At 37.3% G+C, this 13,296-nt stretch overlaps 1 protein-coding gene across 4 annotated transcripts in view; it reads left to right on the plus strand.

Moving 5' to 3' along the window:
• CDK15 (cyclin dependent kinase 15) overlaps window positions 1–13,296 on the plus strand; it is a 39,464-nt gene that overhangs the window by 846 nt on the left and 25,322 nt on the right. For 3 of the 4 annotated variants that reach the window (XM_081937914.1, XM_081937912.1, XM_081937913.1), the window contains exons 2-6: window positions 2,056–2,215; window positions 4,647–4,744; window positions 5,380–5,459; window positions 8,601–8,695; window positions 9,267–9,329. In XM_081937914.1, the coding sequence (XP_081794040.1) occupies window positions 2,105–2,215; window positions 4,647–4,744; window positions 5,380–5,459; window positions 8,601–8,695; window positions 9,267–9,329 (447 nt within the window). In that variant the 5' untranslated portion in view covers window positions 2,056–2,104. The remainder of the gene's footprint in view (window positions 1–2,055; window positions 2,216–4,646; window positions 4,745–5,379; window positions 5,460–8,600; window positions 8,696–9,266; window positions 9,330–13,296) is intronic. The other variant, XM_081937915.1, reaches the window with a different exon arrangement.

Raw genomic sequence — 13,296 nt, forward strand, 5'->3', positions numbered from 1 at the left:
GCTCAGTGCTGGTGCCTCTTTTGTTTGGGAAGCTTGTGTTTGTTTTCAAAATACCATCAATGCCCCGTAGGCAGGAGTTAATGAATACACCCATTGTGCATGCTTCAGTACTGTTATCAATGCTGAACCATTATAATTGCAACAAAAATTGGCAGGAAGTTGGAAAGGTGCCAAGGTGCTAATTTGTGCTTAAATCCTGAACATATGTGACAAGCTGTGCGTAGCACAGTCAGTTACCTAAAATATAGAGGGCCTTTTTTTAAAAGTAAATTCAGCTTTGTACTGTTCAGGAATGCCAGTGCATTCCAATGCATTTCTGAATGAAGTCCAGTGAATTTACAGTTTTAGTTTTCTTTGATTTCATAAAGTTGGGAGTTGAAGCATTTCGTAGATATTGTGAGCCTTCCTGAGAGCAGGAATTTGATATGAGTAATTACTGGTGAAGCAGGATATGTAGCTAACAGAAAAGAGATTTAGTTACAGGAAATACATTATAGGCATGAGCAAAGCTTACCGCCTAGGTAACTACATCTATCAGAACGAAAATCAAAGAGTCAAAATATGTGAAGCTGGGAAGAAAAGCAGAAGGGACTGACCTGAGATTAATCGTCTTGTACATAAAACAAAGCAGGCACTGTGATAGACAAAGTGGGGACAAAGAATAAATCCTTAATTGTCTATCTACATTCCCTCAAGCTGTGCTACCAGCTGTGTAAATCATAAGTACACCAAATTATAACTATTGCTGTGTTAGGGGAAGTGAACAGTATAATGAGACCAGCATGTAGGAACCAGTCTGCATTTAATCATACCAACTGGAAGGGATGGAATAGCTCAGGTTTTCTTGAAATAAAACAGAGAGAAGTTCTGTCACTGCGTTAATTTGTTTGTCAACTTGAGCTTATATTCTGAGTTATACTGTAGAAATGTTTTCTTATCTGACAATGATTTACTGCCCATATCTTATAATACGTCACACATTCTTGTGCTTTCCTTCTGATCTTCCGTTTGCCTGCCGAAGGAGGTAGGCAACATAGCTTTGCCAAAATATAAGATTTAGATAGTAAGATTTGTATTTTATTTCATATTAAAGTTTGTTTTCATTAGAATATGTTCTCGGGTTTTATTTTTCTGCTTATTCGGAGATATGCTTCTTGGAAGGCTGACGGTCCATACCTCGTTAATCAAAGGGGGGAAACTCCCTCCTTCACAAGTTCCATGCTGTAACACTTCAAAAACTGGGAAGATTGTAAAAATTGTAATATGTATGTACACGTGCCTTCAAGTCAGTGTTGACTCCTGTGATTACCTGGATAAGTCCCTGGAATTTATTTGGCAAGATGTTTCAGAAGTGCCTCACCCATTGGCTGCTTCCCAAGACCAAGAAAGAGTGACTGACTCAAGGTCACCCAGTTGACTTCATGTCTAAAGCAGGACTAAAACTCATAGTGTCCCAGTTTTTAGCCCGGTGTCTCAATCATTATTGTACACCAATAGGCAAAAAACTGATGTCATAGTTTCAGATCCTGGTATTTTACCATAGCCCCCAAACATTCATTTTAAACACCTCTCGCCACCTCCCCTCAAGACACTCCCCAATGCCATGACTTTTCATTATTGCCTTATTTCTTGTCCCCACTAGTCACTAGGCAAATGATTTGTGCAACTACCATTGAAAAGTTCGAATAATGCAAAAGAAGGGCTAAGTTCTGGAGCAGCAAAGTTAGTCTGTTCCATAAGTATCACAGCTGTGAAAAGGAAGCCACAAGCTGTAAAACTTAAATTCTCCTAGATATTCATACTTTTCCCATTGTTAATTTGTGCCGGGAGTTAACATAATATAGGATTTTTATTTTGTGTTCAAGTTTATGATTACGTTATACATTTGGAAATATGCACATTATCTGGAACAATATTTGGTAAACTGAAAGAGTTACACAAAGAATACATTTGAAATGTTGGCCTAAAACTAGAAGAAAGGGAGTTCTTATGAGTCATGAGAGACCTTGTGCAAGTCATATGAACATGCATACATTTCCAATCTTTGGTAAACAGAAAAGAATATGAGAGACAAAAAAATCAAGCAGTTTGAGGGTCGAAGAAAATGGGAGACATTTTATGTGGACATTTTTCCAGCCCCAAGTGCCTGTGCTGCCATTATGAAGAGAAAGATTCATCACAGCAAGACAACATACAACTAAAAGAAGAACTGACAGTAAGCAGTTTCTTACCTATGACAGGGAGAGGCATGGACTGAATCTCATGAAGTAAAGGGAATTTCTTGGTTGGGCTGCATGTTAGCTTCACAAAATAAGAAACATTAAAGAACATAAGGTGATAACTTATTAGATTGACTAATATATAAAGTTAGCCAGATGCTTGTCTTTATAACACACAGGATGTATATGCACATTTATAGTGCATGGTCTTTGCATATGCAATACAGGTAGTCCTTGACTTACAACAGTTTGTTTAGTGACCATTCAAGATTACACTGAAAAAAGTGACTTATGACCATTTTTTACACTTACAACCATTGCAGCATTCCCATGATCACATGATTAATATTTGGATGCTTGGCAACTGAACCATATTTATGACCATTGCAGTGTCCTAGGGTACTTTTTGTAACCTTGACAAGCAAAATCATGGGGAAGCCAGATTCACTTAACAACCATATTGATAATTTAATAATTGCAGCGGTTCACTTAATAACTGTGGCAAAAAAAGTTTGTAAAATGGGGCAAAAGTCACAACAGCTGTCTTGCTTAGCATCAGAATTGTTAGGCTCAATTGTGGTTGTCAGTCTAGGAATATTTGTACTGAATCCTTAAAGACCTATCCATTTAAAGTGCTAGCAGAACAGGCCTGCAGAACTCTGAATGGTTATAAGGTGGCAGCCAAAACATACAGAAAACTAATTCATCGGCACTTTTACCATATCGAAGTATAAACTACTATATTCTCATTCTATAATGTAATTCTGACATGAATCAGCTAAAAAGATAGAGAACTGATAGCACAAAATTATAGGAAGATCTGATCAATAAGCACATTTCAGTTATTGAAATGTTACTAATTCACCCAGTAAATTTAGAGCTCTAAGAAGGATGCAGTAGTCAAAGAATATGTTGCATCTATCATAGTTCCATACTTTTCAGAAACCAAAATCTGGAAGAGCCATTCTGTCATCTAGAGCATGAATTTTGGTGATGAATTCTTGTGGGAAATAATGTCATGCTTTACATGAAAGGAACTGTAGAAGACATTGTTCATCAAATCTGTGTTTGAATATGCAGCCTAACCTACTCTAGGTATGATGGGGTTACAATAAATTTAAATAACGGATAATGCCCATAGTAAGTTCACTTAGCTCTCAATCACAAATAACGTTTGTGTGTGTGTGTGTGTGTGTGTGTGTGTGTGTGTGTGTATTCATATGTATGTATGTATATCTTGGAGTTAGAAAAGTTTGGTCTTCTCAATTAGAATATGAAAGATGATCCTTTACCAGGCAGAACAAAAAACAATTCATTTGAACTTAAATTATGTACTCAGAAAGATAATCCTTTGGATTCCTGCTTTTAACTTCCTTACCTCATGAAAGACCTATTAATCTTAATTAATTTTTCTGCTGAATAATCTTGCTGGGCCCACCAGGGAGGATGCTTCTTCTGGCACATTTAACATTCCATATTCTACTATTAGGAAAGCATAATCAGTGCAGACCTGTCTCAGAAGTGACAATGACAGGTCTTATAAGTGAGCAATTGTAATCTACAATCACAGGTTCAAATGAGACAGGAAACATCATCTGAGAGCTGTTTTTAAGCTTGGACTCCAGGAGTGGGTTCCTGCCAGTTCTAACCTCTTCTATAGAAGAGGTTCCACAAATCTACAGTGCCGTTTAGTACCGGTTCCAGCTCCCTCTCCCCACCCGTCCGCACATCATCAAGATGAAGAGTGAGAAGAGGAATTCTGGGAGTTGAAGCCCACAAGTCTTAAAGCTGTCAAGTTTGAACACCCCTGGTGGTTTTTCTCTAAAGGGCTAGGGGTGCAAGGGTCTTGTAACTTGACAGCTTTAAGACTTGCGTTCTTCAATGCCAGAGTTCCTGAGCCAACATGACTGAGGAGGAATTCTGGGAGTTGAAGTCCACAAGTCTTAAAGCTGTCAAGTTTGAACACCCCTGGTTTTTTTTTTTCTGTAAAGGGTTAGGGGTGCAAGGGTCTTGTAACTTGACAGCTTTAAGAGTTGCGTGCTTCAAATGCCAGAGTTTCTGAGCCAATATTTTGGTTGCTAAGCAAGAGCGTTGTTAAGTAAGCTTTACCACATTTTACAAGTTGGCCACGCCCACTCGGTCACATGGCTGGCATGCCACTCCCACACGGTCATGTGGCTGGTAAGCCACTCCCACAAAGCAGGCAACACCTACAGAAAAGGTTCTAAAAATTTTTGAAACCCGCCACTGTTGGACTCAGACTTGAAAAACATGTAAAGGGATAATTACTTCTTGTAATTATCATAAAGTATATCATTCCTGCGTTGATTGATTCACACATAGTGAATTGTTGGGTCAAAACCCATTTAAGAAATCTTAAAAGTGAATGTGTGTGTGTTCTCTCTCTCTCTTCCACTGATATTTAAGCCAAGAAAAAGCCTCCCATTTGGGAACGTCTCATCTTACTTGCCTCTTGAGACATTGAGTGAAGGTCCTCACTCTGTGGTGCGCAAAGGAATCAGCAGGTGAGTGTTCTGCAATGAATAAAGAGCTTTATAGGAAGCATTATGGAATGAAAAAATTAAAAAAGCTAATCACTAAGGTACAATAAGATCTTCTCAGCTATAAAAAGTAACTTTGTTAAAATAAGAGCATTCTTTGCACTTATTACAAATCCATAAATATTACCTGGTAAGTTGTTATAGTACTAAGTGAAGAAAAATACAGTTTCATGGGTGATGCACAATGTAACCCACGATTTAATTCAAATGGATCTTCATACTAATGCCTCTCAAAAGCTTTGACTCTGTATCGCATGATTGCAGAAATGAGAATTTAACCTTCAGTCAAAGTAGGTTTCTAGTTTATATGCCATGCCATGTTTCACCGCAGAAAGGGGAAGGAAGACTTTGTTTTTGTAGTTTGAAGAAAGTAAATATTAGCATGTTTTATCCTTAAAGGCACCATTTGGAGACATGCCTCCTCTCTCCACATATTTGTTAGACTGACTGCATAAACAAAGCTATTATTATGAGTAAGCCATTCTAGTTTGCGCATTGCATGGTACTGAATTACTTCAATGGTGATAGATTTATAGATTTGATTTGTGAATTCAATTATTAGGTATAGTGAAGGGACATATTGTATTCTCTCCCAATAGAATATGCAATCAGGTGGTAGCTTTGAAAGTCATCAGCCTAAATACTGAGGAGGGAATCCCTTTTACAGCTATAAGAGAAGGTAAGAAATACGAATACAGCATTGAGTCTGTGTGATGAATCATGACCTGAATATTGTGACCAGTTAGGTTGAGCTCAGTATTATTATTACAGTATGGAATCATTATTTTGATGCCTTTGACTCAGTGGTGACTCCTGGTGACCTGGATGAATCCCTGCATTTCTCATGGCAAGGTTTCATAAATGGTTTGCCATTGCCTTTTTCTTGGGGCTACGAGACAATGATTGGTCTAAGGTCACCTAGCTGGACTAGAACTCATGGTCTCCTAGTTTCTAACCTGCTATCTTAACCACTACACCAAACTGGGTCTCTTTTGTATTAGGCTTTGATTTTGAATGTATTAATTGAATTTATTAATCATAGCAGCAATAGAAGGCTATGTTGGGATTCAAACAGAATCAGTTGTCTACATTTCTGAATATTTTGCTCTTCCCATCCCAGACCAGATACTTAATAGGGCTGTGTCTGTGTATAGATGTGGACAAGAAATATTTATATAGTGTTTATTACTTCTGAGATATTCTGTAATCAGGCAGAGTAGAAGTTTATGCTACTGCAGTCTAAAATACCTGCAGATGCTCCTGGCTCTATGTCCCTACATGCACCTAACAAATCTGCCTGGGGAAACTTCTTTTTTTCTGGCATCTTCCCATGATGTTGCCTTCATCACATTCCAGCACATTAAGGAAACAGGCTTTTAGTTGTCCTTAGTTGTGTTAAGATCAAAATATTCCCCATGCCCCTGTCATACACATCCCAATTAATTTTGACACTATCCAAGGACAGCCCAAAGTTATGCAAAATCTGCTAGGTTTTGTTATCCCTAGCGTTGGAAGGAAGTCAGTGGAAAGATTGCAGTTAATGAATATGCTACTTTTACGTTGTTGTTTTGTTTTGTTTTGCTGATTCGAGAACTATACCACTATAACTCAGTGGTAGAAACAGACTTATTTTTGCTGTGTTGAAAGGAAGGCTTCTGAAAGCCTGTTTATATGATATATTCAGCCAAGCTTTGTGCCAACCGTAGGTGAATTCTTTGATCTAATGCCAGTCGTCATTACAAACTAGGCAAACTCCTGCTTGGGAATAAACAAAACCTTGGCTGGTGTCCCACCCACCTACACTGGGATGGGGCAGCTTAAATATTTGCTTTTTAAAATTTTAACATTGAAATTAAAAGCAAGCAAAAAAAACAAACAAACTATGGTGTAGCCCAGTCACTACATATCTTGTGTGAACAGATCACTTATGGAGTATACATATCTACATAACCCCTGTTTTCCAATAACTCTTTCTTTCCTTCGCTGTTTACAAATGCTAGAAGGATGAAGGATAAGTTAACCACAACATAATTCTGGCTTCTTGGTCCTAAAGACCATAGCTGGTGGTGGCTAAGAAGAGGCAGGAAACATTCCACAATGAATTATGGTACTTCCTGCTTCAACCAAAGACCACATTGCTTCAATCAAAGGTTTATCTCCTACACAGTATTTAGCAAAGTCCTGAAACCACTGATTAATTCTGGAAGGCAAAAGCAGGGAAGGAGGCTGAGAGAGGGGAAGAAGTTTGTTCCTGTTGTGAGGGATTGTCTAGGATAAAAGCTAGAGACATTGGATCTGAACGAAAACCTGAGAAGTAAGCTAACTATACATAGTAATTTCATTGTGATTATTCCAGTATGTGATTATTCCTGTGCTGCAGCCTAAACAATCCAGGTAATCTACAAGCATCCCACCCCCAGCCCAAGAAAGGATCTACAGACCTGCAAAGGAGTGGTAGTGAGGGTTTAATCATCTGTAAGCATCCACAGGCAAAGGAGGAGCAAGTTCAAATAAGTAAAGTTGTGTTCTTCCTTTGATTGCTGAGACACAGTTTTAGACATCCAACAAACCCTTTTGTCAGTGCAAAAGGGGGAGGAGCTTCTGAAAGTCCTCTGATCATGACCTCTGTCGTGGCATAACTGCCTGCTGAGAGTTTATTTAACTAAGAGAAGCTTTTAAGAAACTTAAATTTCATTTAACAAACCTCCCCCCCCAAATTTAAGCAATTTTAAATTAACAATACTGCATTTCAGCAACAGAACAGTAACACTTTTCCAAAAATGTGTTTGCTGTAGGAAGAGAGAACCATGTTAGTTTGCCGTGGCAAAAAAATCACGAGTCTGGTAGCACCATTTCTAGATAAACAACTTTATGAAAAGGCTTAAACTTTCATAAGATGTAGCTCATTTTATCAGATGGCTAAATTGATATAATGTGTTAAAAACCCCTACTTTGCTCTTTCTTCTACCAATGAAAAAAGCCACCAAGGCTATGGGGTGAAATGATCAATTAAACCATTCTGGAGCATTCATTCTATAATTAGGATGACCCAATTTGATAATCTCTTGTTCCAGGGGTGGAAACATCCCTGGGATATTACAGTTCAGAGTGATTGTGGGAAGGTTGGGACAGTCTCACTGATCAATCAGAACTATGTCTGACAAGACAGATATGCTGAGATTGAGAAATGTGACAAGTTGAAGAAGATAGGAATGCAAGAGAAAAGCCCACTGAATTCAGAAGAAACAACTGAGCAGGCGAAGCAAGCAAATGAATTGTAATGAAATGGCCCCTTCTAAATTATGCACTGTACATTCCCCAAATTGTCTTCTTATTTTACTTCTTTTAGCTGCTTTAACTTTGTAAAATACAAAGAGTTGGATAAGGTTTAAATGATTGTACCGCCCCTTTCACACAAACACACACACCCAAATAACAGAGCAAACTATTAACCTAACCCTGAACACTTTCTTTTCCATCTGCCTCTCCACCTTCTGGTTCGATAGCACAAAAACTTGCATGTACAGTATCTTCAAAGAAGATTCTAAGAGGGAATAGTCTAATAACAGATGACTATGTACGCAAAACTGTACCAGGGACCTGTGACCTGTGAAATGCATTTCAATCGTGTGCCACTTTTTGTTCAAACAATTTTAATTATTGGAATGCACTTTTGTTTTTGAAGAATGAAATGTTTTAAAACTTAGTGGGGAAAAAAAAGAAATGTTCCAGCTCCCCCTGACTGCCTTGGTATCACCTAGGTTGTTCAACTGTTTTCTTTCTCCCTGCATCATTGTGATTGTTGTATCTGTGGTCCTAGTTTCCCTCCTCAAGAGCCTGAAACATGCCAATGTTGTGCTCTTTCATGACATCTTCCAGACCAAAGAGAGCCTGACTTTAGTCTTTGAGTACATGGTGAGTGGCTTTTCATCAGATTTGTTCATTTGCTTATTGAGGAAAGCAAACCCTCTCAGTTTATCAGTGCTTCACAGGATTTTGCAGCAATATGGAATGGATCCATCACAGTGAGTGATGCTCTCTGCATGCTTTTGACTCTTGAGATGAGCCTCATCCCGCTTGTATTTTAAGGTCTGCTTTATGTGACCTGAAGTAAGCAGGAGATTTTTTAGTGTGTGTGTGTGTGTGTGTGTGTGTGTGTTACAACCCCTGGTATGCCCAAATATAAAAATACAACATATATAATGTCCTCCTGCCCATTACATGTAGATCACACGGTGCTGTGCTTGTAAGTGATTTGGGAGAGTATTATACAAAGATTTAATCCAGAAATGAACAATAAAGGAAGCAGAGAGATGTTTTCCTCACTTGGTTTCCCAGCAGAGGGTTTCATGGGGTTGACTAAGAAGAAGTCACTTTCTAATCAGTGATTTTTTTTTCAAATATAGTTGAGTTACACTTTGATAAAGAACCTGCAGAAAATCTCTGGACTTGATAATTAACTCTTATTTCTTCTGCATCTATTTAGCACACAGACCTGGCCCAGTACATGTCTCAGCATCCTGGGGGCCTTCACCCTCATAATGTTATGGTATGTTTTTGAAGAAACATGGATATTAAAGGCATGTATTATGAACAAACATTAATAACAGGCTTAGCATGGTAGGGTTCCCCTATTTGTTTTAAATATATATATTCTCTTTCTAGCATCTAGTTCCAACTGTGTGATTATATTGTATTAATAAGTGCGAAACAGAAACCAAGATTTATTAGCTTTCCCCGTTGCTGAGTTGAACTGCTCTTTCTTGAGTCAGTCAGCAGAAAACGGCAACTGTCCCCAACACTGATTCCTATCCTACATCGCCTGATTTCACTCCAAAGAATGGGTGACAAAGCCTCACAGATTTAAAAACCTTGAGGCTGTTTTGGGATGGTGTGGGAATCTGCTTTCTTTATGGTTTCAGACAAGATTAAGGAAATGTGATGAGGACACGGGCAGAACAAACCTGTTGCCAAGACATGCTTCTGCTGTTATACGCAAGCAGGAAAGACTGTATTAATTTCCAGAATGCCTTCATAATATGAAGAATGGATAATCTGTCATTTGCATACAGCCTTCCACCCTGCATATTATAGCCTTAGCCACTGATTCTCAGGACTACATTTTCTCCTTCCTGCCCCCAGGGATGTCAAATGACTGCACAAAATGTTTGTGCAGTGTAATGCTCCTATATTACATTTTTATCCTTCCTCAAGCCCTCACCAATCAAAGTTACACTATATTGCTGGCTATTCATTTATGACCCCAGAATCCAAAATCAAGAAAAAAATGTTTATTGTTCTTAATAGAAAGAACCTTCACCACGGAAATCTGCAAAATAAATCCCCACCATGATACAGATTCTTGACTTATGACCATACAGAGCCCAAGATTTCTGTTGCTAAGCAAGACATTTGTTAAATGAGTTTTTATTACCTTTCTTGACACAGTTGTTAAGTGAATCACTGCAGTTGTTAACACGGTTGTTGAGTGAATCTGGCTTCCCCGTTGACTTTGTATGCCAGAGGGGTGCAAAAGGTGATCTTATGATCCCAGGACACTGCAACTGTCATAAATCTGAGTCAGTTGCCAAATGAGTTGCCAGCTGATTTTTGATCACATGACCATGGGGATGCTGCAGTGGTCGTAGGTCATTTTGTTCAATGCCATTATAACTTCAAATGGTCACTAAATGAATTCTTGTAAGTCAAGGACTACCTGTATTCTGATGGCTTTTGATTCGTTATTTAGTCACTAATACACCCCCAAATTTAAATCATGACCAAACAACTGAAATTCTGCTTAACTGGTTGCTTTGTTGTTGTTGCTTTATTTTCCAGAAGGGTTAGGGTTAGTTCACTCTCTGTTTTCAAAAGAAAACACATTTTATCCAGTTTATAAAGAACTCAAGTTAATATAAAGCACCTGTAGTGTGTATGTGGATGAAACTGTGGATTTCCCCCCTTTGTGATGTTAGTTCTTGACTCTCAGCATCAGAAAAGGGGGATTTGAAGTCCTCCAGGGTCTTACAGTGGATCGCATGAAGTCATTTCATTAGAGCACTAAGTTAAACCCCGGCTGATTTCGGTGACCTGGCAAAATAGTGGTGAAGTTTCATGGCAGGTGGGAGAACATCCTTTTCTTATTCTATTATTTATTATTCTTTAGCTTCAAGGATAAAATAAAAAGCCAAGAAAAAGAAAGAAAAATAAAACAAACTAACAAACATTTGCTATCAACAAGAAAAAAAAACACATGTGTACAACTCCCCAAGTATCAAATACATAATCGACAACTAACACTAAACATTAAAAAATTCCAACCCTGCTGAATGCTTACAAATATATCAAAAAGGTCTACAAAATAATAGCACTTTTCTATATCTGACAAAAATTCTATATTACATAAAAGGTATCCCTGATGTGGAAATCTAACTAATAATTGGATTGACCCAACTTCTCTCCCTCTCCCTCCCAGGGAGGGAGGTAGCTTCAAAGGTAAAGTTAATCTTCAAATCCCTCCATTAACCATCTATTATTGTATTTAACACATAGAAAGTCCACAATGATTTCCAGTCTCTTATAAACCTATCCAGTGTATTGTTTCTAATCAGTCAGGTGAATGAGCTCCCTAAGTAGAAACCGAGTAACCTTATGTCACAACAGGAATAATGGACAACTATTCTCACTGCTTTTTCTTTTGCATCAGATTTCTCAGACTTTTTTTCCTTTTGTATTTATTTAGGAAAATCCCCAGGTTTCCTAATATGCTTATAAAACAAAGCATCATAAGCCCTACACATCACTTTTAATATGCTTCTTTAGTTATTCTTAAACAGAACCCACATGAGATTGAATTGGGGTAAAAATTCAATTCATAAAGAGAAAGTTTTTTTAAAAAAAATATTTTCTCCTTGTTATCAGATCCCCACAATTCCTGTTTTTATAACAGTTACAGTATACAGTATTTGTGAAATATTTTATTCATGTAATCTATCCTGTAGTTTGGCATGAATACTTTAGCATCTGACATTCATTAAAATCCCCCCTTTAACATTTCTCTTCTATCCCTCACCATTTTTTAAAATAAAAATCTACATATGTAAGCCCTGCAGAATTTTGCTTTAAATAGATTGAATTAATATCAGGAAAGTAGTGTTTGTTTTATTCTGTGGCAGTCAAGTTAATTAGCAACCCAAATTATCTTGGAGTTGAATATAGAAATAGAAGAAACTAAGAAATCATTCAGTTAACAAACAGAGACAAAAGAACAGAGCCAAATCTTTTGAAAGAGGGTGGGGTTTTTAAACCATGAAAAGAATGCTTACAAATGGATGCATCTTGCCATTTGCCATATAGGTAAGGTGACCAACCGTCCTCCTTTAGGGATGACAGTCCTTCTTTTGTAGGTTCTGTCCTCCCTCGAAAAGTGTCCTCCTACATGTCCTCCTTTTTGATATTTGAAGGCTAATCTGTTGCGCGTTATGTGACGTATTTTATTAAACAGTTTTTAATGGTGTTTTTTTTACTTCATCACAAGTATATTGAACAGATATTGAATCTTGTGTTGAATTTTTATCTAAAGAAATGCTAGACATTAAAATAGACGACAATTGTCTCTTTGAAGAAATTAGAAGACTGAATGTATATTTAAATTCTGAAAAAATAATACAATGGGAAAATCAACATGTTGAAATCGATAAAAGATGGGTGGATATTTTCAGCCATTTCAAAAATGAACATATTCCATGTGAACATTTATTTATACTTGTTCAATTTACGTTGTGCTGCCCTGGAACTAATGCAGCAGTTGAAAGAGTTTTTTTCAATTGCCAATGATTTTTCGACAAGTGAGAAATCGAGATTGAATGTTGATACTCTAGCTGCAGCACTTGCCGTAAAATTCAATATGAAGGATATTTCTTGTTCAGATATTTCCAATATATTGTTAGAAGATGATACATTGACAAAAAATATAAATTCAATGGAAAAGTACTCATTTAAATAATAATTAACAGGCATGTAAGCATAATTACAATATAAAATGTTGCAAATGTTTTTATTATGCATATATCATATTTTAGTGTATTATTGTTGCAATGAATAAAATATTTCTTTTATTTACGATATATTTTTTCCAATTTATTTGTCCTCCTTTTCATTGTAAAAAAGTTGGTCACCTTAATATAGGAGTCCTACATTTTGAAACAACTCCCAGAGTAGCCATAACCAACCATAATCTAATTCTTTTACCAGGAAAGAAACTGATCAGATGGTTTCCAACTATCTTATCAAGACTTCTAATTTTTTTCTATGATTTTAGCAAGCCTCACATTATTCTAGCATCCCTTTGGTGGGACTTGGAGACTCCAGACAAATTCTGGGGCATCTCCTGATACTTGCCATCATTGGGAAAGATTTCTCTGAATTGTTCTCCCCCCTCCCCCATTTGAGGCTTTTGGGGTATAAGGGTGAAAAAATGAGTGAAAGACCTCTGCTAAGCAAACTCCTTCCACTTC

This window comes from Natrix helvetica (genome assembly GCF_964273705.1).
Source record: "Natrix helvetica genome assembly, chromosome: 1".
NCBI classification, from domain to species: Eukaryota; Metazoa; Chordata; class Lepidosauria; order Squamata; family Natricidae; genus Natrix; species Natrix helvetica.